The sequence below is a fragment of the Panthera onca genome, chromosome B1 (assembly GCF_046562875.1).
Source record: "Panthera onca isolate mPanOnc1 chromosome B1, mPanOnc1 haplotype 2, whole genome shotgun sequence".
NCBI classification, from domain to species: Eukaryota; Metazoa; Chordata; class Mammalia; order Carnivora; family Felidae; genus Panthera; species Panthera onca.
In genome coordinates this window covers 32365811-32392758 of record NC_138342.1, presented here as the reverse complement: position 1 = coordinate 32392758, position 26948 = coordinate 32365811, and the positions used below count along the sequence as shown (strand labels likewise).

General features: G+C 42.8%; 1 protein-coding gene and 1 non-coding gene across 6 annotated transcripts in view; one reads left to right on the top strand and one right to left on the bottom strand.

Moving 5' to 3' along the window:
• The window catches only part of FAM114A1 (family with sequence similarity 114 member A1), a 117029-nt gene that overhangs the window by 56599 nt on the left and 33482 nt on the right, over positions 1-26948 (bottom strand). For 2 of the 5 annotated variants that reach the window (XM_060655243.3, XM_060655247.3), the window contains exons 1-2: positions 19396-19486; positions 8222-8574 (exon numbers count right to left, since the gene is read on the bottom strand). In XM_060655243.3, the coding sequence (XP_060511226.1) occupies positions 8222-8566 (345 nt within the window). In that variant the 5' untranslated portion in view covers positions 8567-8574; positions 19396-19486. Of the gene's footprint in view, positions 1-8221; positions 8575-9057; positions 9113-12108; positions 12218-19395; positions 19487-26948 lie in introns of those variants that run through there. The other 3 variants (XM_060655244.3, XM_060655245.3, XM_060655246.3) reach the window with 3 other exon arrangements.
• Positions 10755-10861, top strand: LOC132693405 (U6 spliceosomal RNA). Its single transcript, XR_009616791.2, has one exon. It is a non-coding gene; the product is annotated as a U6 spliceosomal RNA (small nuclear RNA).

Genomic DNA, 26948 nt, shown 5'->3' with positions numbered 1-26948 from the left:
TCAGACCTTTCATTAAACAAATATGGTTATTTTAAAACTTTTTTCTCACCTTCACCCCATGTAACCCTCACCTCCTTTAACAGACAGCTTTGGGGTGCCTGGTTGCTCAGTTGGTTAAGTCCAACTCTTGGTTTCAGTTCAAGTCATGATCTCAAGGTAGAGCTCCGTGTCAGGCTCCACGCTGACAGTATGAAGCTTGCTTGGGATTTCTTTTTCCCTCTCTCTCTCTCTGCCCCTCTCCCACACTTGTTCTCTCTCTCTCTCTCTCTCTTTCGCTCTCTCAAAATAAATAAATAAACTTAAAGCAAACAAACAGCTTCACATCCTAATTCACAGAGAACACAGAAGCCACCAGATGGAAACTCTCTTAACTTCCTGTTCCTGCTCATAAACTCTCAGAAGAATGACTTCATTTCAAGAGCAAAATCAGACTTGGCTTGATCAAGAGGGATACCCAAAACTCAACTGGAGATCATTAAAAAAAATTTTTTTTAATTTTTATTCACTTTTGAGAGACAGAGAGAGACAGAGCATGAGCAGGGGAGGGGCACAGAGAGAGGGGAGACACAGAATCCAAAGCAGGCTCCAGGCTCTGAGCTGTCAGCACAGAGCCCGATGCAGGGCTCGAACCCATGAACCATGAGACCGTGACCTGAGCTGAAGTCAGACGCTCAACCGACTGAGCCACCCAGGCACCCCTCAACTGGAGATCATTTAAACATCCACAGCTGTTGTGTGGTCCTAAGAATACAAAGAATGCAGGATTCCATCACGTTCAAAGTTCTTTAAGTAGAAAAGATATTTACATATCTGGTGTTCCATTTAAAGGTCCTTATCATTAAATAAAAAATACATTAATTTATTTTACGCTATCAAATTTACATGTATCATTAGACAGAAAAAAATGTACAAATATTAGAATTCCATTGAATTCAAAGGACTTTAACAATTATATAGTAACATAGGTACCTGTTGTAAAGATCAAAGATCAACCTGGTTATCCTATGTCTTAAGTAAATCAAGAATTAGGTACTACACACAGCTTGCAACTGTGAGACCAAACCCTTTTTAAGTTTTGTTACTCATGACATAGCTGCTCTAAAAAGGGGCTCAGTGTGACATTCAGGGAAGATGTAAATTGCTCTGGATGCCTGAAGTTCTGTCAAAATATTTGCTTAAAAATGGCCTCAGTTATTTCCAGGTAATTTTTTTCCTTGGTGAGTATGCATAATTCAACTCTGAGAATGTTTAAAATTAAATATAGAAAGGTTTAAAGCATCAAAGTCATGCTATTAATATTTCTATGCATATTTGGTCTTTTCTGCACAATTGTTTAAAAAATTAGAGTGGAACTTTAAAAAGACAATTTAAAATGAATAATTGAATGATTAGACTTATGATTTTAATTGAAATCTTCCTAAGTTGATGCATAGTCTTGGCATCTAACAGGTCTTTAGGTCCAACCCATTATTTAATAGATTTATAGCACTTCCTATGCACTCAGCAAGGTTCTGAGTAGATAAATGAGGTACTTAAACAGAAAACAGAATACATTAAATTCATATAGACACAATTTAAAAATATTTGAACATATTTAAGTTGGTAAAAAGGACTAACCATTCATCAAAAGTCCCTTGAAAGTGTTCAATATTGCTAGACTTCCAAATAGAAAAAGATTCGTGAGACGAACATAAAGTCTAGGAAGAATTGCATTTTTGAATTTATAACCTTAATACATTGAACACTAATTGTTTAAAACTAAATTAAAAGCCTGAGTAGTCCTTTTTATGTACAAAATACACACCAGCCTACACCAAATACCCATCTAAATACAAATTTGACCTAACTGCACCCCCCACTCACAATTACTTCCTTCCCGTCTAGCATTATGGAAGCGATGTCTTCTCAGTTAAAATTATCACCTCCATATGAACACCGCTGGGCCTGGATAGGTTGGTCTTCCCTTCTCTCCTGGCTTTTCAACCTTTCTCTACCGCTACTTCCCATATTTAACCATGTACGTGCTTCCTCCGTCTCCAAACCTACAAATGAAAATCACAAGGACAGAAAGTTTCTCTCAAACTTATCTGGTTTCTGCCCCACATCTCGCTTCTTCACTTCTTACAAAAAGTGCCTACCTGCTGTATCTACCCCCTCCATTACTCCACCTGCCACAGGATTCTCTCACAGCCACCATGCTTCATGAAACCATTCTCATCAATGCCACAATGGCTTTCTTGTGGCCAAAGTCATGGAGTCATTGCAGTCATTTTATTTCTTGACCTTTCACTAGCGTCTGAAGCTTAACTACTTTGACCTTCTTAAAATGCTCTATACTCATGGCTTCCATGCCCTATCTTCTGACTCTTACTTTTTTTGGTCCATCTTTTATGATTTCAGTTTATGTTAGAAAGTCGCCAAATGCATATTGTGATATTAGGGGGAATGCCTTAATTAAGTTACAATCCAAGTGCTTCCCGCATCCTAATAAAATATGCTGGAGTTCAGGGTGGTCAGCTGGCATCCTAATCATGAAAGCCATACTCCAGAGACATATATAATGAGCATTTCCATTATCTGTGTCTTTATTAACAGCTGATGCTTTGCTAATTAGCATACTGAATTGCAGAAGTGGGTTTTAACTGATGAACTATTTATTAAATAGCATTCTGAATATCTGAAAGGGGTTCTACATGGTGATATTAAAGGTATTCAAGGTTTACAAATGGTTACATTTATTTTAGAGCCTCTCTTTTTATTAATAGCACATAAGAAAGGTTTTTGCCCTGTGCTAAATGGTGTTTTAGCCAGCTCTGAACATCAGGGAATTCTAGTTTTTGATGCCAGCTCTAAGGGAAGAAAACCCTGCCTCTAGAGTTCTAGGCATTTGTCTTAAGTGAAACTCATTCAGGGTGGTGGCCAAAGCACCTGAAAGGACAGAACGATGGGACATTCTCAAGTCTACATGAAAACAGTTCTCATGATCTGTTTTTAATTTTCTTATTAATTAATGTTCAATTTTAAAATGTCGGTGTGGTACAATGAGATCTGTGATTGATTTCCCTTATAGAATGTGATGGTAAGATCATGAAGACAAGAGGTAACTCTCGCTGTCTCAACTACTTTACTGGCTACCACAACATATCAAAAAGAATCTAAGAGCCAAGTTGGCTTAGGGGCAGGAAACTTCCAGGGCCAAGTCCTTGGCCTCTGTGTTTCTTTATTTACATATACCACTTAGATAATCTCACCCACTCCCATTTCTTAAATACCATCCAAATATTAATGGCTTCTAAATTTCTCTCCCGGGCTCCAGGCTGTTATAATCAACTGCCCACACAATACCTTCACTTGGATGTCCCATGGCATGTTCACTACTGAACTCACCATCTTCTCAATCTCACCCGATTCTTCAACTAGCTGTTTCCATGTCCTAGTATTAGTGGTTCCCAAACACTGGTCTACAGACTGCAAGAGTATCATTTGGAGGAACTTATTAAAAATACAGAGTCCTGGGGAGCCTGGGTGGCTCAGTTAAGCATCTGATTCTTGGTTTCAGCTCAGGTCATAATCCCAGAGTCATGGAATTGAGCCCCGTGTGGGGCTCTGCGCTGACAGTGCAGAGCCTGCTTGGGATTCTCTCTCTGCTCCTCCTTTTCTTTCTCAAACAAATAAAAAACATTTCTAAAATACAGTCTTAGCTTCCACTGTGATCTTTTGAATAAGAATCTCAGTGCAGAGCCAGGGAATCGGAATTTTTAACAAGCTCCCCAGGTTATTCCAATATACCACCAGATTTAGGAGGTACTGCCCTCTATGGCCAAATGGCACCAGCATCCACCAAAGCCAAAAACTGAGTGCCATCAGGTAGAGTGGTCTTCAAGGAGGAAATACTCAAAAAAAAAAAACAACCAAGAAAACAACAATGACAACAACAACAAAAACAGAAGCAAACTCTACTTATTTAAGTGGCAAAAATCTGCCATCTGTGAGTCTTGGTCTATGTTCTCTCTTCTTTGTTTCCCTTGACAGCAATTTTATGGCTCAAAATCTATTCTGTTTTTCCTTTCCTAGGGAGAGAACTAACCAGTGGTTGTCTATGTTTTCCTTTGCGAGTACCTTTAGTGGTAACATTAGAATTCTTTACTTTCATAATTGGACTTATGTATTGGCGTTGAACAGTAGAGATGACTTTTTTCCCCACTCTGGGTAACATTTCTTGGTGTCAAGAACTTAGGGAAATTTGGTCTAGATTGGATCTTACAGGAGCTGATGGGCCAGTATCTAATAACTTCCCAGAAAATCTCTGGAAATAAATGTCACTCCTTTCTAGCACTTAAGAAAAACATCTCTAAATTGAGGCTGAAGACATCCCCACCTCCTGAAGACCGATTTAAGTGCCCCATCTAAGGCTTCCCTTGTGTCTGTCCTATCTAGTACCATAAGACATGCCATAATTACTTTTATACAACACTCCTTTCTCCAACTAGACTGTAGGCATCCTGAAGATAGTTGCACCACTCAGATTCCTAGGCACAACATGTGGTGTCATGGGGCTGGTAGAGGCCTTAGAGAGTCTAGTCTAATCTCCAATGTTCAAGTAAGTCTGAGAATCATCACTCATGGATGTTGTAGAGTGGATCCCGCAGGAAGTCTCAACTCAGTGACCTCTAGTCTGTACATCAGAATGGATGAGAAAAAGAAGTACAATCAAAGACAGAGATGTCTTTTCTGAGTACATAAACTCAGTGGTGTGGTCCTTCAAAGCAGAGGTGCCAGCTAAGCAGCTGGCAGAACCACTGGCTTCTTCCTCTTCTCTTTGTCCCTCCTGGTCACACCACCCTACCTGCCGGGTTACAACCACTGGACTGACTCAGGCAAAGGTGAAGCTAATAATGGGGACTTTAAGGGGACTCAGACCCAAAATAACTATGCAGATACAAGTCACTTAAAGAAAAATATATACACATCTGAGCATATTTTTGCAAAATCCAGTGTGTCCTAGAAGATACTGGTTTATACATTCTCAAAGGCTATTCTGCCAGGTTTTCTTTTTTTTTTTTCTTCTGTTAAAAGTGTTATTTTCCCATAGAAGCTGTTTAAAGGGATAATGAGATTCTTTTAGGCTCAGATATGCCTGGGATCAAGTCAGCTTTTTTCTTGGGTGTTTTCCTGCTGGACCCGCCATTCCTCAAGGGACCTGTGTTCAAGATCCAAACAGCCAACTTGTAAATGAACTTTCGATTCAAGATTTTCTGCAAAATTAATTCTCTTCTGGATCAACAGAAAAATAGTTGTTTTCATCATTGCTAAGGATTTCTTTTAATAAGTATCCAACAAGGGCAATAAAATAGCAAATGAACAATGCTTGAAGACAAGACACAAAAGTGACTTCCAATTTTAATTTAAAAGTATAGGTTACCAAGAGAGATAGTTGAACCACCCACCCCCTCTCTGGGTAATCCTTAGAAAGAGACTAAATTTGCACCTACTTAGAAGGGTTTATATATGACCTGGGGTTTATATATGACCTTGGTGGAAGAAATACCCTCTTTCCTCAAGGCCCTCCCACCAGCCATATCGGCTTTCTACCTTCTTAGAACAAACATACTGATGGGCATTCCTCCCACATCTTGGTTTCACTGAGCTTCCGGTGCAATGCCAAACACATACACCCAGAGCCACAGGCCCAACCTGGCCGGCCAATATTTGCACTTCCATCCAGATACTTTTGTGATGCTTCATTATGAAGAAATGCTCTCCTTTCCAAGTCCTTGAAAACTATCAGTGTCGTGTAGGGAAAGGAGGGCAATACCTGTCTACTAATTGGCTCTAACCCTGTGGCATGAAGGAGGTTTACAAAGTGCTTTCAAAAGCAGTGTGCTCAAAAAATTAAGAAGGGGGATAGGTAGGAGCATGCTGACTTTTTTTTGCTCTAGTTTTATTAGCAGTCTTGTTATCATTATTAGAAGTCTGAAATTGGAATGTATAATCTATCCATTAGGAACATATATACTTTGAATTAGTGGAGCTAGTATAGTTTCTTTAGGTCAGGTCAGGTCATAATGGTGCAGAAAATATGGTTTTCTTAATGTACAAAGATACTTATTAACAGTTGTTTTTTATAATAAAAATTGAGAACCAATGTTTCCCACAATAGAAAGCATGCAGGGAAAACAGTCTCCAGAGTCAGGCATATGGGTATATATAGGTATAGGATTTTAAAATATATATCCAATTGGCTCTATTCCTCTGGAGAACCCAGACTAATACGGACCCTGGCATCAGCATTTTTAAATGTTTATTTATTTTTGAGAGAGAGGCAAAGTGCGAGTGGGGGAGGGGCAGAGAGAGAGGGAGACACAGAATCTGAAGCAGGGTCCACACTCCAAGCTGTTAGCACAGAGCCTAACGCGAGGCTCCAACTCAGAAACTGTGACATCATGACCTGAACTGAAGTTGGATGCTTAACCTACTGAGCCACCTAGGTGCCCCAAGCATTTTTTTAAAACATTTCCCAGTGGTAGGGGCGCCTGGGTGGCTCAGTTGGTTAAGCATCCGACTTTGGCTCAGGTCATGATCTCACGGTCCGTGAGTTCGAGCCCCACGTCGGGCTCTGTGCTGACAGCTCAGAGCCTGGAGCCTGTTTCAGATTCTGTGTCTCCCTTTCTCTGACCCTCCCCCGTTCATGCTCTGTCTCTCTCTGTCTCAAAAATAAATAAACGTGAAAAAAAATTAAAAATAAATAAATAAATAAATAAAACATTTCCCAGTGGTTGAAATGTTCAACTAGAGTTGAGAGCCTCTGGTCTAGGAGTGCTTAATCCCTTAGGGGGTCCATGGTGGCTCTGAAGTCTGTGAACTCTTGGAACTCACAAACACAATTTTCCTTGTATGTGTACCATATCTCATAAAAACTCTCAGCTGGTCCTCAGATCCCTTCCATGACATCCCTACAAAACCACTGTTTGCTTTTGTGTAAACATCTCCAGACGTGGGAAACCCCCTCCTCCCTGAGGAAGTCCATCTCATTTTAGAACAGTTCTAAAAGTCAAACCCTTTGAAGAAGCAGAGGCACAAGAAGCCTGATATTGAATAAAAGAATCACAAAATATTAGTCAGAAGTATACCTAGTGCTCTTCATGTGCAACTTCTTCATTTTATAGAGGGAAAAACTGAGGCACAGAGAAATTAGGTATCTTGCTCAAGTTAATAGTGTTAATGATAGGTTCAAGAGGGAATGCCCAGCACTGGTTCTCTGTTTAGTTTCTCCCCTTCATTGCATGTAGTAGTGTCCCTTCAAGGACAGACACGGAGGTGGTCTCTGGTGGCATACTTCAGATGAGCAGGGCTGGGGCCTGGTTGAGGAAAACCGTTATTCCTCCCGCCCCCCCATCCTGTACCATCACTGTGGAAAGCACAGGACTGGAGGGGAGTGGCCTGCCTCCCTCTTTCATGCTGGGAGCCTCTCCATCCCCACCAGTCCCCACGTGGATGAAGGTAAAAATGCCAAGAAAATCCAGTTCGTTGGTCATACTGACATTGTACAAGGTACCAATTTGGAGACACTGGTCTATCTTAATCCCTCAAAAGACAGATGTGAACACTGAAGGGAAGGGGCAATGAACATGCTCTGCCTCTGGTCCTTTGGAAGGTGGTATAGCTGATGATCAAATAGTGATCTGAATGTTTAAGATCCCACAGTAGATCTGTAAATATGTGTTAAAATTTAAGTGGTATTAAAGAAACACTGACTTCTTTAGGGTGGAATCAGGCTTGTTAATAACTTGGACTCTTTATGTCCAATATTTCAATATCTTCCATTTATTACCAAGTAGCTTAATATCTCACTAAGCTGCCTCCTGATTGCCTCATCTATAAATTAAGGTTAATAATATCCATCTCAAAACCTCAAAGAACTGTCGTATGGAGTGAATTACCTGACCCGAAAGTGGCTAGTTGGGTTCCTGGCATAATGATGTGTCCAGTCATTGGTGGCTGTTATTAGTATTACTATAATCATCAAAATGCAAATAACATAATGACCAATTATTCTCATGTATGCCTTTTCTCACCACCCAACACACTTTTGATGACAGAGGTGATGCCATAGTATATTCTGAATCCCCAACCCCCACCCACGGAGCTTGGCACAAATCTGTGCCCACGGTAGGTGTCGATAAGAACTCAGGTTGAACCGAATCGAATGAACCGCTCCTACCGGATTACTCTGCTCTTTCAGGGGTATTTCAGATCCAGGTTCTGCCTCGAGGCTGACGGAGTCAATGCATTCAGCAAGCGCATCCTCAGTCACTTCTCCATTGGGGGGATGCTGCGTGGCACTGGGGTGTTGGGGCTCAGGGTGCTGAGTGCTTGCAGTCTCTGCACACTGAATGGTTGCATTTTCATGCCCATCTCCTGTGGCGTCAGCTGGTGTTGGCTCATTTGGAATCGTAGCTGAATCACAGTGTGCTTCTGTCTCTTTGGGTAAAAACTTGCTATTGGGCATCTTGGTAATTTCTGCTTTGTCTCCAGTGGCTGAGGTGTCACCGGCATCGTCAGACATTTTAATATCTGTCAACATGATTACAAATACTTTCTGCTTTAATCAGAATTGCTAAACTTTATTCAAAGCCCCCAATAATTAAATCTGGTAGGAGTAAACTTTCTTCTACCAATAAGAAACTTTACATAACCTTGGAGTAGGCTGTATAATGGCCCCCACAGGTTATCTACGTCCTGTTCCTTGGACCCTGTGAATGTTACCCTACACAGCAAAAGGGATTTCACATATATGGTTAAATTAAGGATCTTGAGATGGAGATTATCCTGGGTTATTTGGATGGGTCCTAAATGAAACCATAAGTGTCCTCCAAGAGAGGCAGAAGGAAATATGATTACAGAGAGGAAAAGGTGAGGAGAGAGCAGGAGCAGAGATTGGGGCGATCAAGACGAAGGAGGGGCCGTGAGCCAGGCCAAATATGGGCGGTCACCAGAAGCTGAAAAAGTGAAGGAAACCTTTCTCCCCTCAGAGATGCCAGAAGAAACCAGGCTTACCAACACCTTGACTTTAGCCCAGTGAAAACCAGTTTGGGACTTCTGACCTCCAGAACTGTAATAGAATAAATCTGTGTTGTTATAAGCCACTAAGTTTGTTGCAATTTGTTACAGCAGCAATAGGAAACTAATGCAACCGTGCAATGCTATCTCTAAACTTTCATGGATCTTGTACCTGGTATGCAGGGATATGTATATGGGAACTATGAGTATTATCTGTGTCTGTGAAATTACTTAATATCACTGTATTAATTACAATCACAGCAATAATGAGAATAAGCATAGAAAATACCTGAGAGCTGATCAAAAATGACTTGACATTTTTGTGATGTCATCAGAGATTCACATTGAGAAAGCAACATATACACATAAGTGTCCTTTGTTGGACACCAGCTGGTGAAGGCCTGGGTTCTGCTGGACAATAGTTGACACAGGGAAACGCAGGATGAATTGGAAGGGAAAGAAGTAAGGTATTAAGTCAAATGAGGAATGTCACTATTATGAAATTACCTACAAAGCAGAAAACTCTTTACCAAGTTTGCAAGCTAGTGTGTCATGTAGAACAGCACCGTTCAACAGAACTCTTAAATGATTTAATTTTATATTTTACATAGGCATGTGTGGCTAGTGGCTACCTTACTGGACAGTACAGATCTAAAAGGCTAGCTCAAGATGATAATTTTCATTTTTTAAAAAAATTAACAAATTTTTATTTGAGAGAGAGAGAGAGAGAGAGAGAGAGAGGACAGGGGAGAGGGGTAGAGGGAGAGATAGAATCTCAAGCAGGCTCCATGCTCAGCATGGGGCCTGACATGGGGCTCAATCCCACAAGCCTGGGATCATGACCTAAGCTGAAATCAAGAGTCAGACGCTCGTGGGAGGGGGGATGAGCTAAATGGGTAAGGGGCACTAAGGAATCTACTCCTGAAATCATTGTTGCACTATATGCTAACTAATTTGGATGTAAATTAAAAAAATAAGAAAATAAAATAACGGTGGAAAAAAAAAAAGAGCCACTCAACCAACTGAGCCACCCAGTTGCCCCAAGATGATAATTTTCTTAGGCTAAAATGAAAACACAGAGTTCTCACTACACCAGAAGTCAAGTCTCAGTCAAATCAGTGAGTATTTTTGTCGACCTCGGTGTTTACCAATTGGTCAAACCTCAAGTTGTCACGAAAGCCACAGTATGTAAGAAACCACTTAACATACTGGCCAAATGGAGGTACGGGCTTAGGATCATGTGCACATGTAGCCCTCTTGTCCCCTCACATAGCCATTCCCCAAGGTTGTCTGGCTGTTACCTTTCCTTGTACTACATTCTCTCCCTTGGTGAATCACATTCCTTTCTCACAGTTTCACACACCACTCTTATGTCGTGAGTTTCAAATATCTACCTCATTCCATCGAGATGGAAAGTAATTTAGTGGCTTCCAGGGACAGAAGGGAAGGGGAATGAGGAGGGAATGACTGCTAATGGGTATGGATTTCTTTTGTCCACAAGGAAAATGTTCTAAAATTAGATCGTGGTAATGGCCGTACAACTGTGTGAATATATGAAGACCACTGAACTTTCAAATTCCTTTGAGTGAATTTTGTGGTAGGTGAATTATATCTCAATATATTAAGGATATATATAATACATATAACCTATTGTGTTACATGTTAATAACGCTGTTAATTAAAAAAAAATTCTAGCGCTCGCTTCGGCAGCACATGTACTAAAATTGGAACAATACGGAGAAGATTAGGACGGCCCCTGCGCAAGGGTGACACGCAAATTCATGAAGCTTCCATATTTTTAAGAAGATGTGGTTCATATATACAATGGAACACTACTTAGCAATGAGAAAGAATGAAATCCTGCCATTTGCAGCAACATGGCTGGAACTGGAAGGTATTATGCTGAGTGAAATAAGTCAGTCAGAGAAGGACAGATAGCATATGTTTTCACTCATGGGGATCTTGAGAAACTTAACAGAAAGACATGGGGGAAAGAAAGGGGGAAAAATAGTTACAAACAGAGAGGGAGAGAGGCAAACAAAAAGAGACTCTTAAATACACAGAACAAACTGAGGGTTGATGGGGGGGTAGGGGAGAGGGGAAAGTGGGTAATGGACACTGAGGAAGGCACTTGTTGGGATGAGCACTGGGTGTTGTATGGAAGCCAATCTGACAACAAATTATATTCATAAAAAAAAAATTCTACTTTTGGATAAGTAGTTCTTTTTTTTTAAAAGTTTTTTTTTCAACGTTTATTTATTTATTTTTGGGACAGAGAGAGACAGAGCATGAACGGGGGAGGGGCAGAGAGAGAGGGAGACACAGAATCGGAAACAGGCTCCAGGCTCCGAGCCATCAGCCCAGAGCCTGACGCGGGGCTCGAACTCACGGACCGCGAGATCGTGACCTGGCTGAAGTCGGACGCTTAACCGACTGCGCCACCCAGGCGCCCCTGGATAAGTAGTTCTAATGGGCAGCTGGACAACTGTTCCCATCCAAAAGGAAACCTGTGGTCTTACTGTTAATACTAGTTCTTCCTGTTGACTTTTGTGTTCCTTTTAATCGTGCCTAGATTTTCCCGATAACCTAGGCTTAAAACCTCAGCACTGTCATTAACTAAACCTTCACTCTCTCAAGAATATGTAGTATCGATACCTATCATTATTGAGCACCTATTAAGTCTAGGCTCCTTACATGTATTCTCTCCTGTGAGTTAGATATTATGAGCTCTATTTTACAGACGAGGCAACTGAGGCTCAGAAGTCACACTTTCAGTGACATATTTGAGATTTGAACCATGCCAGAGCCCAACTGCAGTGCCACCAGCCTCTTCTCTCCCAGTGCCCAAATCCTAGAGGCTCTTTATTCAGAATTTACGCCTTTTCTTTTCTTTTTACTTCTATTCACTGCCACCACTCTAGATCAGGGTCTCATTATGGTTCATGTTGATGACTTCAACATTGGACTCAGATCTCTACTGTTGCTCTCCCTTTCGCTTCCCCATCCCTCACCCTCCTGTTCATACATCCTTAGGGGTTTCCCACTTACTATTGGGAGGAGGTGAGAAGCTTCAGCTGGCATCCAAGCATCTCTGTACTGTTCCCACTGTGTGTATCTCCCACCATTCCCTTCCAAAACCAAGACAATGTAAGTATCCATGCAATGCCTGACATTCACAAAAGACCCTTATGTGGCTGTTGGTTCAATACGTTGTCTTAACACATTCAAGACCCAGTTAAGATAAGTACTGCCTCCATTCTTTGTTCTTCCCAACTGGATAGAATTTTTCTTCCTCTGAACTGCCAGAGTGCTTTGCATCTACCTCACCTTGGACAGTTATACTTGCCTTTGGTTTAGAGTCACTTGAGTGTTTTCCTATCACAGTATATTGTAAATTCTATGAACACAAGGAGCTCCCGTGTTTTGTTTTCAGATTTTATGCAGCACTTAACATGGTTGTTTGAACCTAGTGGGAAGCTCAACAAATATGAGTGTTGTTTGATGAATATTTTCAGAGACTTGAGATTAAAATGTAATTTGGATTTGTGTTTTTGTATTTTGGGGGCAAATACCCAGTAGTACGATAACTAGATTGAAGGTGTACCCCTATGTTTATAGCAGCATTATTTACAATAGCCAAACCAAGAAAGCAGTCCAAGTGTCCATCAGTAGATTTATGGATAAAGAAGATGTGGCATATATATACTTACATAACTCAACCCCCCAAAAAGAATGAAATCTTGTCACTTGCAACAACTACCTGGATAGAGCTACAGAGTATGATGCTAAGCGAAATAAGTCAGTCAGATAAAGACAAATACTGTATGATTTCACTCACATGTGGAATTTAGGAAACAAACCAAACAAGCAAAGAAAAAAAGAGAGTGAGAGAGACAAACCAAGAAACAGACTCTAGAGAACTGATGATACCAGAAGGGAGGTGGATGGGGGACGGGTTAAAAAGGTGATAGGGATTAAGGAGGGCACTGGCCATGATGAGCACCAGTGATGTATGGAATTGTTGAATCACTATATTGTAAACCTGAAACTAATATAACTCTGGATGTTAACAATATTGGAATTAAAATTTTTTATTTATTTATATTTTTTATTACTATTTAAAAAAAATTTAATGTTTATTTATTTTTGAGAGAGACAGAGACAGAGTGAGAATGGATTAATGGCAGAGAGAGAGGGAGACACAGAATCCAAAGCAGGCTCCAGGCTCTAGGCTCCACACAGAGCCTGATGCGGGGCTCGAACTCACCCGTGAGATCATGACCTGAGCTGAAGTAGGACGCTCAACCGGCTGAGCCACCCACACGCCCCTAAAGTTTTTTTAAATGTAATTTGAAATGAAAGCAAACAGAAAATGCCTTTACCCCATTTACTACTCAAGAGCTATCTTACAGCTAATGGTTCCAAATGATCCATATCGTCTTTCTTTTGTTCCTTAACCTCCAGGTTAACTAAGTTAGAACGTTTTCTTTTATTTTTCTAAAGTTTATTTATTTATTTTTAGAAATAGTGCAAGCAAGTGAGGGGCAAAGAAAGAGAGAGAATCCCAAGCAGGCTCTGCACCACCAACATGGAACTTGACCACCGGGCTGGAACCCACGAACCACGAGATCATGATCTGAGCCAAAATCAAGAATCAGACACTTAACCGACTGAGCCACCCAGGTGCCCCTAGAAGGTCTCCTTTTAAATAAAAATCCTTGGGTTCAGTAATAACACTCCTATAAACAAGTCTATAGGTGGGAATAGCAAAAAAAAAAAAAAAAAAAATGCATACTTCCCTTTAGCTGGTATATAAAGTTTAGGATATTTAAGGTTGGAGATGGTGTGTCAATGACTAGCCAATGCCTAGTTGAAATAGTAAAAAATGAAACAAGGCCACTGCCCAGAAAAGGCAGTTGCTGTGGCTCGTGGGAGGAAGGCAGAACTGAGTGATGGTACTTGAAAAGCTGCTGTCCTTTTGTAAACAAATAAAATCTTCTTGAAAATCTCAGAGTCAGGACTGGGTTAGGGCTGGGGGTTGGCAAACTATAGCCTGCTGGCCAGATTGTGCCCTCCGCCTGTTCTGGTAAATCAAATTTTATGGGGACACAGATACGTTCATTTGTTTACGTACTGTCTGTGGCTTCTCTAGCACTACAACAGCTGAGTTGAGTAGCTGAGACCATATGGCCCATAAAGTCGCAAAGCCTAAAATATTTACTATCTGGCCTTTTACAAAAATGTTTGCTGACCCATGGTCTAGAACATTGCTTGGTTTCCATGATCTAGAAATTTTTGTTTTAATTTGTCCTATCCTTGCCTGGGTCCTAGGGGCATTAGGAGAATGGCCCTGTGAATAAATGATGCTTCAACATCACTTTTGTTCCCATTTTTTATTCATCAATAGCTGGCCATAGACACTGTCTGATATTTTCATTTCTTTGTAAGGTAATTTGAAAATCCTTATTATTGATCTGGATTATTAAGGCACTCCAAACTATTTCACTTTTCTATAAACAGGGACGTAAGGATAAACCTGGCTATAATAAATGTTCATGGGCAAATAAAAAGTGTTTTTTTGTTGTTGTTGTTGATTCTGCTTTGCCCTAAATGTGTTGCAGTGCTGTTCGTAATGTACTCTAAAATACCTCTGCATATATCGTGTGACATGCATGCAGGTTTGCTGCAATTTACAGCCTAGGGGTGGCTGGTTAACACCGAAGTGCCCTAATCAGGAATGTCCTCTCCAGAAGACTTGAGTTAGCATTCAAAATCTGTAATTGGGTGTCCACTTCTAGAGACGGTTTAACCATCATCCCCTTTAATCAGAACCCCAGGATGTGCTAATTAGCACAAGGGATATTAGAAGCCATTTTTCACCAGTGAAACAGAAGATGCCTGAGATATGTGGATTGGCAACTAATAACATACAGGTGCAATCCGCCCTTCTATTACCAGGGCATAAGATTCTATTGGGTTCAGCAGTTTAGTGGTCTTTGAGAGAGAGATCTTCTAGTTATGCTTTTCGGGAGAACCCCAAAACCTGACTGGGTTAGCTGAGTCCTGCCTGTAGAGCAGTCCATGCCAGAGGCCTTAAAGGTCAGAGAGCTTGGACTTCATCAAGCTTCTCAGAACAAGCTGATGGCCAAATTGCCTTAGGTCAATTGTAGAAAAACTGCAGAGACAGAAACCTCTCTTCCCTGGAGCTGCTCTGCATTCCACCAGCTACAGGAAGCCATTCCTTCAGAAATGCCCCAAATTAGCTATAAGGTATTGAACCCATACTGTTTAAAATATTTATGGACAACTTACACGTTTCAAAAAGACTGTATTTTTACATCTGTTTAGAGAGTCAAAATGGTCACCATAATATTTACCCTACTTTAACTTCTTTTTTTAATGTTTATTTATTTTGAGAGAGAGAGAGAGAGAGAGAGCGAGCATGTGTAAGCAGGGGAGGGGCAGAGAGGAAGAAAGAGAATCCCGAGCAGGCTCCCCACTCTGAGCGCAGAGCCAATGCAGGGCTCAAACTTATGAACCGAGAGATCATGATCCAAGCTGAAATCAAGAGTCAGATGCTTAACTGACTGAGCCACCCAGGCGCCCTTTAACTTCTAATTGTATGTATTTTTAATCTATATTGACTTCTGCCTGTTACAGGTCTGTATTTTCTCTAAACCAGAACCAAAACCAAAAATTATTTTCATTTGTTTGTTCTGATAGACCTTTGTCTACTCTGGGTGTTATGATAGGAGAGATGAAATCAGTTTTAACACTGTGCCCTCTTATCTGAGGCCATTAGAAACTGTTGTGTCTTAAATAGAAAGCTGTGTCTGCACAGTGACTGTCAGAGTGCACCAGGACCACAGCTGTGATACGCACTGTGTTTCCTAGGACAGTCCCCATGTCGGCCTGGGGGCCCCAGAAGCAATCAGACTTATAAATCTCTCCTGATTTACGGTTTGGAACATTGATCACTGCAGCCATGTCTTGTGGCTTTGATGCTAGCAAAACTGAACCCAGAGAAACAAGGAGGCTTCTTTAGAACACTTCAAGGAGAGGAAGAGTGGCATATAAAGGAGCCTTTGTAGGCTGGGAATAAGTTAGTTTTTCATGAGTAAATTCATTCATCACCTAAAATGCTCCCAGAACTATGCTAGGTATTGGAGCAGCAACATCATAGGCTCCAAAAATAAGTTTAAAGCGGAAGCCATGACTACTATCCTTCAGAAAATGAATAATCTGTTTTCATTTTATTCCTGGTCAATGAAGGTCCAGGAAACAACTTCAGCTAACATGAAATGGGTAAATGATGACAAAAAACGGCACATCCAATAAGGGAACGATGTGCCCGAATTAGACTGACCTTGTGCAAGGGAGAACCTTGAAAATGGTTTTGCTATGGTTACTCAGGCATGATAGGATCAGAGTATGTGCAAATGCCCAGTCTCAGGAAGGAATTCTAGATAATCAGGATGAATGTGTGGCTGGGCTAGGAGGCAGCATGGAGGAATAGTGGGGGGAGAGAGAGACAGTATTCTGAGGTGGAAAGAGCATGCCCTGGCCCCACCCTCTCTTTGTGGGTACACAACGCACTCTCGGTGGGCTTCCTCACTTCCTGCTCTTAGACAAACTGGACAAAATGACCTGGATACTTGGTTCCAGAACACCAAAAACGGCAGGACTGGGACCAGTTCCTGATGATAGAGAAAAATGAGGACAAGATAGCAAGTTTTTTTGTCAATCTAAATTTATTAAATTAAAGGACTGCCTTCATCTTGCAAGTTTAGCCTGCGTGCTTTCCTTGGTATTAAAATGTCTTTCATTTTATGAAATAGTAGTGCAGGGGATAGATTTTTTTAAATGGTCTCATTTGGCAAGATATGAGTTTGGTAACAGGATAGACTGTAAAATCACTGCCCCCAATTTTATAAAGGGGCTGGGGTGCCTGGGTGGCTCAGTCACTTAAGCATCCGACTTTGGCTCAGGTCATGATCTCACAGTTCGTGATTTCGAGCCCCGCATTGGGCTCTGTGCTGACAGTTCAGAGCCTGGAGCTTGCTTTGGATTCTGTGTCTCCCTCTCTCTCTGCCCTTCCCCTGCTCACACTCTGTCTTTCTCTCTCAAAAAATTAAAAAAAAAAAGTTAAAAAAAATTTTTTAAAGGGGCTGGTCAGGGGCGCCTGGGTGGCTCAGTCGGTTGAGCGTCCGACTTCAGCTCAGGTCAGGATCTCACTTTCCGTGAGTTCGAGCCCCGCGTCGGGCTCTGGGCTGATGGCTCAGAGCCTGGAGCCTGCTTCTGATTCTGTGTCTCCCTCTCTCTCTGCCCCTCCCCCGTTCATGCTCTGTCTCTCTCTGTCTCAAAAATAAAATAAACGTTAAAAAAAATAAATAAATAAATAAATAAAAGGGGCTGGTCAGTGAAGGAGCAGGAACAAAAAACCTCTGCATGAGAGGTTAATCAGCTTATAAGAGTTCTCCACCTATGGAGCTTAACAAGTGGTGGGCCCGAGCCCCAGCCTCTTTTTCCTCTGGTCTAGCCTCCACCTGTCTCCTACGTATTTTTCTGAAACACAGATGGGACCTATTTGCTCTCGTTTAAAAACCATTAGGTTGAAACACCTTTGCATGACATCTGTGAGCCTTCATAATTCAGCTCCCATCTCTCCACCTCTTGTAACTCTTAATACACCCTACACTCGCCTCACCAGACTTCCCATCATTACCAACAAGCCTGTAAACATTCCCACATCCTTGCCTTTGCCTATCTGGTTCCTCTGCCTGGGCTGCCCTACCTTCAACTGCTTTGCAAACTCCTATTTGTCTCTCCATGTCTAGTGTATTTCTTACTCTGAAATTTTCCTTAATTTGCCCCACTCTTTCCAAAAAACTAATTGGTCCCTCTTCCATGCTGTATGTGTGTGTGTGTGTGAGAGACAGTGATACTTTGCACTAACCTCTATGGCATTTATAAGGAGTATTTGTTTCTGTGTCATTTTCTCCTTCAGGACTGTGACCAGCAAGCACTTAGCTTGGTTTCTAACCCTCAGATGTTTACGGAATTGAAATATATTGTTTGATATTGATTAAGGAAGAATATTTGATATATGCTGGACTTCTAAATAAAGGGCTACCTATATGAACTGAATCTCTGATTTTCTAGAAGGCCCCCATTCACCCTCAAATTCCTTCTGCACTGGCTTGTGCTTCAAATACCACCCTGGAAGTTTCATTCCTTCGCTCAAAGCTTACAATGTAAGTAAGCAGTTAGCAGATTCTTTCCTGAGCTCAGGTTCTGAGGGAGGAAAGGACAGAGAGAACTGGGAATGAATATGGGTGAGGTCAGAAAGGGGCACTAAGAGGAAAAGAGGACAGAAAAGAGGCCTCTGAACAGACAGGCTGTCTCCTTAGTTATCTCAAATTGGAGTTCAAGAGAGACTGATTTTAGAAGCCACCTGCTTGTAACTCTAATTCTCAGGATGGGAATTGATGGGATGAATGGGGCACAGATACTGCTTTTAGCCCAGACAGAGATGTCTTCCTACTCTAGGAAAGGACGGTGAAGTTCAGGTGCCAGATCTGAGATGGCTGGAAATACTCACCAGAATCCATGGTGGAAGATCAGTGAGTGAGTGCGTGGGGGGCTGGGGAGGGGCGGGGGGTAGGCTCCGCCTGGGGGATGTGAATCCAGGTAGCACTAGTTTAGGGTGTTGGCTGGGGTGGAAGAGCGTGTGAAGCTGAAGGAAGAGAGATGCTGAAGTTGGCTGGGAGGTCAAGGCCAGAGCTCGGTTTTCCGGGGCCAAGGACAGGCGAACCCCAGGATGGAGGACTTTGCCTTATGGGGAGCTGCTCCCTCTGTGCCCCTGGCGGCAGGGATCCTGCAGCCTCCTCTGACTCGGACCTGGGGCACTGGAGAAACTTTTTCAGACTTGCTTGGTGCCGCGACCGGATACTTTGAGAACACAAGGCAGTCTCCGCGGAGGTTCAGGCCGGCCGAGGGGGCAGACCCCGAGTGCGGGCGTGTGGGTGTGTGCATGAGCGTGGACCCGGAGCGACACACACTCACACACACACACTCACACGCCCGCACCCACACAGGGCCCTCGGCCGCGCCTCCCGCGCCTCCCCAGACCTTCACCCCCCAAGTCCGGTCCTCCCGGGTCCCGCGCGCGGTGCCAAGTCCCTGTCGATGGCTTCCCACTAAAGCGGAGGGCAGAATTTGGGGACCAGGACAAGGAGAGACGGCAGGGTCTGCCCACCACCCAGATGCGGCTGTCCTCGCACTCCCCCGCCCTCCCGGGGAAGGGGAAGGGGAGAGGGTGCCCGGGGCTCTTACCGCTCCGGCGGCCGAGTGCGCGCGGGAGCGCCGGGCGGGTCCCGCCCCGCCACGTCGGCAGGGCCGGCGGGGACGCGGCCGGAGGGCGGGCCCGGAGGGGGGACAAGGGGGCGGCCGGCCGAGCTGCCCCGCCCCGCGGTCGGCCCAAGCGGAGCCCCGCCCCCGCGGGCGCCCCGCCCCAGCGCCCGAGCGCAGCCGAGGCGCCCGGGCACCTTCTTCCTCCGGGCCCGGATCCTCGCGGGATAACTAGGCTTTTCCAGCCCTGTGCCCGCAGGAAGAGCCGGACGGACGCCCACCCCCACCCTGGGCGGGTCTTGGGGTTCTCCGCATCCATTTCCTACCTTTAAAAGTGCCGGAAAACCCTGCGGGCAGTTTCCCCGGGAAGGGATCGCTCACGTTCGGCCAGAGTTTTTGATGCCTCGATTGTGCGTTAAACAGCTTTCCCTTACCTTGTTTGTGGGAGTGTCATTTGATTTAAAATCGGCCAACTAAACAAAAAACACTTTCTAGAAGGCCAGTTTGGAAATGGGGATCAGAATTCAAAAGCAGTAGCTTTGGCCCAGGAGTTCCACATCTGCGAATTTGTCTTAAGCCAATGTGCCAGTATGTATGTGCAAGGATGTTTATTGCGGTTGTTTGTGCCCGAGAAAACCCGGTCATAATCTGTCCCACAATAAAGGATTGGTGAAGTAAACCATAGCATCTTCAAACAATCAGATATGTTGTAGCCATTAAAAATTATAACTCTACATCCGATTTGTTGACAGCAAAGAAGGCAGGCCATAGCCGAATATTAAGTGTAGGGCAGGGGAAGTTTACAAAAGTGTCATGTATGGTATAAACCTTTTCTTGTAAATATATATACGTGTACATATATTTTATATAAGTTAGGGACAATGCAGTTTTAAAAACGGTGATTCGTTCTGAGTTCTGCAATTGTGAGTGTTAGCAGATTTTGTTTGAAAGGTGTGACAGGCGTGTTTCGGTGAACCATGGACGCAAACACTATGCTTGTGACTTCTGCGCCTAAGGACAGCAAGCACCTTTGCCACACCTGCCCTCCCTGCTGCGCTGAACGGTAGCCGCCCGATCAAACATTCCCTCTTCACGGCTGGTTTCCTTTTCGCCTTTGACCCAAACCACACCTTTCCGATAACAGAATACGGGGCAAGCAACTCCAGCAACAGGTTTTGTTGCTGACTGCAAATTATGCCCTTTTACTGAAATGCTGCTGCTTCTAAGCCCACCAGGATTTATTTCAAAAGTTGTTATTTTTTGCAACTTAAAATTTTTTTATTCATTAAAAATATTTGGGAGTATTAAAGAATAAAATATTCTTTAAGACATATAGGAAAGCAGAGAATAATATGACAAATGTTTGTATAAGAAAAAAGTAGATAATATTATGACAATATGAAGATTGAATAACTTTTCTTTTTTGTCATATTTGTTTTAGAACCTTCTTTTATTTATTTATTTTTTTAAGTGTATTTATTTATTTCTTTAGAGAGAGAGGCAGTGATAGGGAGAGGGAGAATCCCAAGCAGGTTCTACGATATCAGCACAGACCCTAATGCAGGACTCAAACTCACCAACTGTGAGATCATGACCTGAGCCAAAACCAAGAGTTGGACCCTTAACGGCCTGAGCCACCCAGGTACCCCTAGAGCATTCTTTTAAAAGAAAAAAAAAATGTTCAGATATGTTTGAAATCTACTCCCTTCCATTCTTCACCTTCCCTGGAGGTCACCACTATCCTGCAGCTGTTGTGTATCCTCCCCACCCATATTTCTATACTGCACATCTCTTTATCCACAAATACTATATTTTTCAAAAATTTTAAATGTTTTTATTTTATTTTTGAGAGAGAGACAAAGCACGAACAGGGGAAGGGCAGAGAGAGGGAGACACAGAATCCGAAGCAGGCTCCAGGCTCTGAGCTGTCAGCACAGAGCCCCATGTGGGGCTGGAACTCACCGACCACGAGATCATGACCTGAGCTGAAGTCAGATGCTCAACCAACTGAGCCACCCAGGCACCCCTCAGTGTTTTAAAATTGTATAAATATCCTATGTGCCATTATATTTTTGAGAATCATTTATGTTCATAGATTGTAGATCTAGTACATTCATTTTAAAGTCCTTATAGGATTCCATTGTACGATTATCCACAACTTATCAATTCCCCAATTGATGGACATTTAGTGTATTTCATGTTTCACTATTACACATAGTGCTGCAATGGCCTCCTTTGTGTATATTGTCTTATATTGCACGCTAGAAATGGAATAGACAGGTCACCTTTTTTTAGATACTTGAAATTGTCCTCCAAATTGGTTCAACTGAGGGAAGCTGAAGGACTCCATAAAAATCTCCTTCTTGCTTTTTTTCTTGCTTCTATTCTTGCTAGTACCTGCACTCATACGTGTTCCTCATAGTACAAATAATGCATGCCCTCCTTGTAAGGGACAAGGAGTTAATGATTTCTTTAGTCTTCCAACACAATAGATAACATCTAAGAAAGGACTGGGAGAGAATGATCGGATAAACCCATCACGTGCCTATTCCAGACCATTGGTGCTAGACATCTCAATGCCAAGACCCTTTGGCTCCAAGGAATAAGTGAGTTATGGAGGATACCTGGACCCTCGTCTTTCTTGTAACCAGTTCTTGGACGCCTGAGAGGACACATACACCAGACCACAGTCCTCAATAAAAACTTCAGACCGGGAACAAAGAAGAGACTCTCTCTCCTTTTCCTTTCTGCGTCTTCCAGATGCTCTGTCTGTATGTGCACTGTCTCTGTATCATCAACAAACTCTGCTCTCACTCCATCCTGGCTATTTCTATCCAGTGTGTAGCCAAGGACCCTCTTGGCTGGTCCTGTGGGACCCCCTCTGGATCCATGGCCCCAGCCTGCCTACATCACAACCATTCATTAAACCCAACTTTTTTTGAGTATGTGCCTAGATCTGCTCTAGCTGCTCTAGAACTTGCATTCTGTTGAAAAGGAGATAGACTCTAACTAGATAACATATCAGATGGTGGCATAAAGCAATGTATAGTGTCCATAGGTCTAGAATATCATGGGTGGGAGTAACCGTGGTCAGGGAAGGTCTTGACAATAAAGTGACATTTCAGTGTAGATTTTAAGGAAGTAAAGGAGTGAACAATGGTGATATGTGGGGACAGTTTCAGGCAGAGAGGACTGCAAGAGCAGTGTGGGGGCATGGTTGGTGCACTCAGAGAATGGTAATGTGGCCAGTGTGGCTGGAGCAGAGGGAGGATGGGGCAGAGTGGCAGGAATGAGGCCATCGAGATAGTGAAGTCTAAAAGATGAGGCAGATAAGGTAGTGCCTTGCAAACCATAATAGGGATTTTGGCTTATACTTTGAGTGAAATGAGAACCCTTACAGATTTTGAGTAGGAGTGTGCCGTGATTCTAGTGTCTGATTGTAATTGGGTTGGGATAGGGTGAAGGTTGGTGGGTAGCAGGAAGGGCAGAAGCAGACAGACCAGTTAGGAAGTCATTACAGTTATCTGTGTGAGAGATGACTATGGTTTTGGCCACTTTGGAACGGTGGAGGGCACAAGGGGTGTTTTGCTTATGGAGACGTTTCAAAGAAAAGCCCAGCCAAATTTGCTCAAGGATTGGATGCAGACATGGAGGAAAAGAAAGAAGTCAAACATTAGTCCAAGGGTTTTGACCTGAATGACTCAAGAACAGAAGTATCACTTACTGAGATCAGGAAGGATGCAAAAGGGACAGGTTTGAGGTTTGAGGTAGTGAAGATTCAAGCACTTGATTTGCAACAAGAAAAGTTTAGCAAATGTTTAGCAGGCAGTTGGGTGTAAGAGTCTGGAGTTCAGGGGAAGTCTGGGCTGGAGATAGTAACTGGGGAGTCATCAGTAAATCAATAGTTTTGAAGCTATGAACCAGGATGAGAATGCACAGAGTTGCAGAAGAGAAGAGGCCCAGGACTGAGTCTTAGTTGTGCCAAGTAGGAGAGATAAGGAGAACCCAGAAGGAGACTGGGAAGGAATGCAGTGATTTAGCAAGAAGTTGGGAGGGAGGTGTATGCGAATGGCAATGGAGGAGGGGAGTATGGGGTCCCAGAAGCTAAGTAAGAAAACTTTTCAAGATCTTTTAACTGTGTTAAGTACTGCCAATAGATCTGATGAAAACTGAGAATTGGTCAGTCCAATTGAAAATTGGATTTGGCGGGGCGCCTGGGTGGCGCAGTCGGTTAAGCGTCCGACTTCAGCCAGGTCACGATCTCGCGGTCCGTGAGTTCGAGCCCCGCGTCAGGCTCTGGGCTGATGGCTCGGAGCCTGGAGCCTGTTTCCGATTCTGTGTCTCCCTCTCTCTCTGCCCCTCCCCCGTTCATGCTCTGTCTCTCTCTGTCCCAAAAATAAATAAAAAATGTTGAAAAAAAGAAAAAAGAAAATTGGATTTGGCAATGTGGACGTCATTGGTGACCTTAACAAGAATGATTTCTCTGGAGTGATAGAGGAAGAAACCTGATTGGAGTAGGTTTGAGAGAATGGAAGGAGACTTTAGAGACAGTGAGTACAACAACTCTTTCAAGGAGTTCTGGTGTAAAGGGGAGCAAAGATGAAGAGACGGAGTTCTGGTGTAAAGGGGAGCAAAGATGAAGAGACTGAGGGTTCAAATATGAGAGAAGTTGTAGCATTATATGCTAATTAGAACCATATATTAGAGCAAAAAAAAAATGATGATGTAGTAGAGAAAAGATCATTGCAAGAGTGAGAGAGTGATTTCCTTGAGTGGACAAGCAGGGATGGAAGTCAATGCTCAATGGGGAGGAAGCTCTTGACTGAGTTCATTCAGGTGAACAAAGGAAGACACGTACAACAGGTAGACACATACAAGTAGGCTAGTAGAGTCTTGGGGGAGGATGTGGAAATGCTCTTCTGGTTGCTTTGCTTTTCTGCATGAAAAATGAAGCATCATCAGCTGAGAGAGAGGAAGGAAGGGGGTGTTGGCAGCATAAGAGAGGAAAGGAGGTATAAGGGGAGAGTGAACAGGCTTAGGAAAGGGGGGTGGGTAGATAAGGTAGTAGGATTGCTGCTCCCTCTTGAGGTTGGGATCCAGCCATGAATTTCGAGTAAAACAGTCAGCGTGGGTATTTTCTCCAGCTTCATTGAGCTGCTCAGGCTCTGTGTAGTCCAGTGGTGAGTTGGATTTAACCTGGGTAGAGGAGAGTGGAATAAGGTAGCTGAGCGTAAACGTAGAGGGATGATTAAAAGGATGGATCATGAGCTTTCAGTCCAATGCAGCGGGGCTGAGGACTTGTTGGCAGCAGAGGGAGAGAATTAGAGGTCGTAGCTGGAGAGCGGGATGCTGGCAAGTGAGATTATGGAGAGGGTGCAGCCATTGGCAATAATAATATTTCGGGTATAATGAGGGAATGGATGGCTGAGGTGGGTTGCAGTATAAGATCATTAGCAGAGAGAATATCAAAGAACTAAGAAGCGGGGAGTGTGGAATGAAAGTATCTCTACATAGTTATTGGAATTACTAGAATTATGGCAGGGGTGGTATTGTACTTGGACGGTGAGCATTGCTGAAATACTCAGTGAATGAAGGAGTGATGGGACTCTGGGTGATTGCAACCAGGAGGGGTAGGTTTCAAAGACTGATCTGGAGGTAGCAGTGAGAGTCAAGGACACCTACATCATTTCCAGGCCGTGAGGTGTGAAGGGTGCAGCTGAGGAAAACGGGCCACTAGAGGGCGATGTGTTTAGAATGACATTTACATCTAAGTGCCCTGATCCTTCTGAACTGGATCACCTGGAGAGCTTTTAAAATAATACTGATGCCTGGTGCCATCCTGGACCACTTAAGTCAGAATCTCTGAACATGTATGAGAGTTCCTGTTTCCTCATGATCTGACCAGCATTTGGTATTAGATGTTTTAATTTTTGTCCATCCCAGGTGTGTACAATGGTGTCTCCTGGTTGTCTTGTTTTGTATTTTCCCATATTCTAATAAGGATTCATTCCTTACTATATGTTGAATCTATTTCTTTTTACTTTTCTGTTATCCATCTGTTTATATCTTTGCTAATTTCCCACCATTGGGCTTATTACTCATTTTCCTATTGGCTTGTAAGAATTCCTAATATATTTTGGATATTAATACTTTTGTGGTTACATGTGTTGCAAATAATTTTCCTAGACTGTGACTTGTCTTTTTTTTTTTAATTCAGCATATTTGGATTTTTTTTAAAGTTTATTTATTTTTGAGAGAGAGACAGAGCATGAACAGGGGAGGGGCAGAGAGAGGGGGCGACACAGAATCGGAAGCAGGCTCCAGGCTCTGAGCCATCAGCCCAGAGCCCGACACGGAGCTCGAACTCACGGACCGCTAGATCGTGACCTGAGCTGAAGTTGACGCTTAACCGACTGAGCCACCCGGGTGCCCCAGCATATTTGGATTTTAATACAAATTTTAAGTTATCAATTTTATTTTTAATGGTTTGTATATTTTATGATATAATTTTAATATAACCTGTTTTTAAAGCTGTTGATGGGGTGCCTGGGTGGCTCAGTCGGTTAAGCGTCTGACTTAGCTCAGGTCATGATCTCATGGTTCGTGAGTTCAAGCCCTGCATCGGGCTATCTGCTGTCAGCACAGAGCCCACTTTGGATCATCTGTCCCCCTCTCTGTGTGCCCCTCCCCAGCTCATGTGTGCGTGCACCCGCGCGCATGTGCGTGCTCTCTCTCTCTCAAAAATAAGCATTAAAAAAAAATGTAAAGCTGTTGGTAAACAAAAGTAATTGTTGATTGATTTTTCCAGGGAAAGGAAGGCCAGTGTTTTAAAAAGTAAAAATCATCAAAATAATGTTTTGCTTCTCTATTGGGATAGTATATTTGCCATTTTTAGACTGTTATTTTACCTATCCCACTATGACACTTTTGTTTTTAAAAAATAAAACGAATGCATGCAAATAGTAATAAAAAATTCAAAAGGGACAAAAGAGCATAAAATGGTGAATATAAAGCTCTCTCTCTGTTGGTTCTTCTGCTCAAAGGTAACACTTTCTTAATTATCCTCTCAGAAAAAAAAATATTTTTATGCATATATCAGCATAGGTATGTAGATTCTTGTATCAGTTTCCTGTAGCTATCATAACAATTTCCCATAAAATTGGGTGGCTTAAAACAGACATTCATTCTCTCACAGTTCTGGAGGCCAGAAGTCCAAAATCAAGGTGTTGACAGGGCTACTGGTTTCTGATGCAAAACTCCAATCTCTGCCCATTTTCTAGCCTGCTCCTCTCTCCTTCCCTCCTCTGTGTGTCTCCTAAGGATAGGTGGACGGCAGCCTGGGGTAGTGCTGAAGCACACAGATGCTGGTGCTAGACTGCATGTGGATTCAAACCCCAGCCCCACCGGTGACCAGCACGCACAACATTGATTGGACAGTTACCTGATTGCTCCTCCCCCAGTTTAAGTGAGGCTAATGATAGTACTTAACAGCATCTTTATGAGGGTTAAGTGAGGTAATATTTGTAAAGCACTCAGAA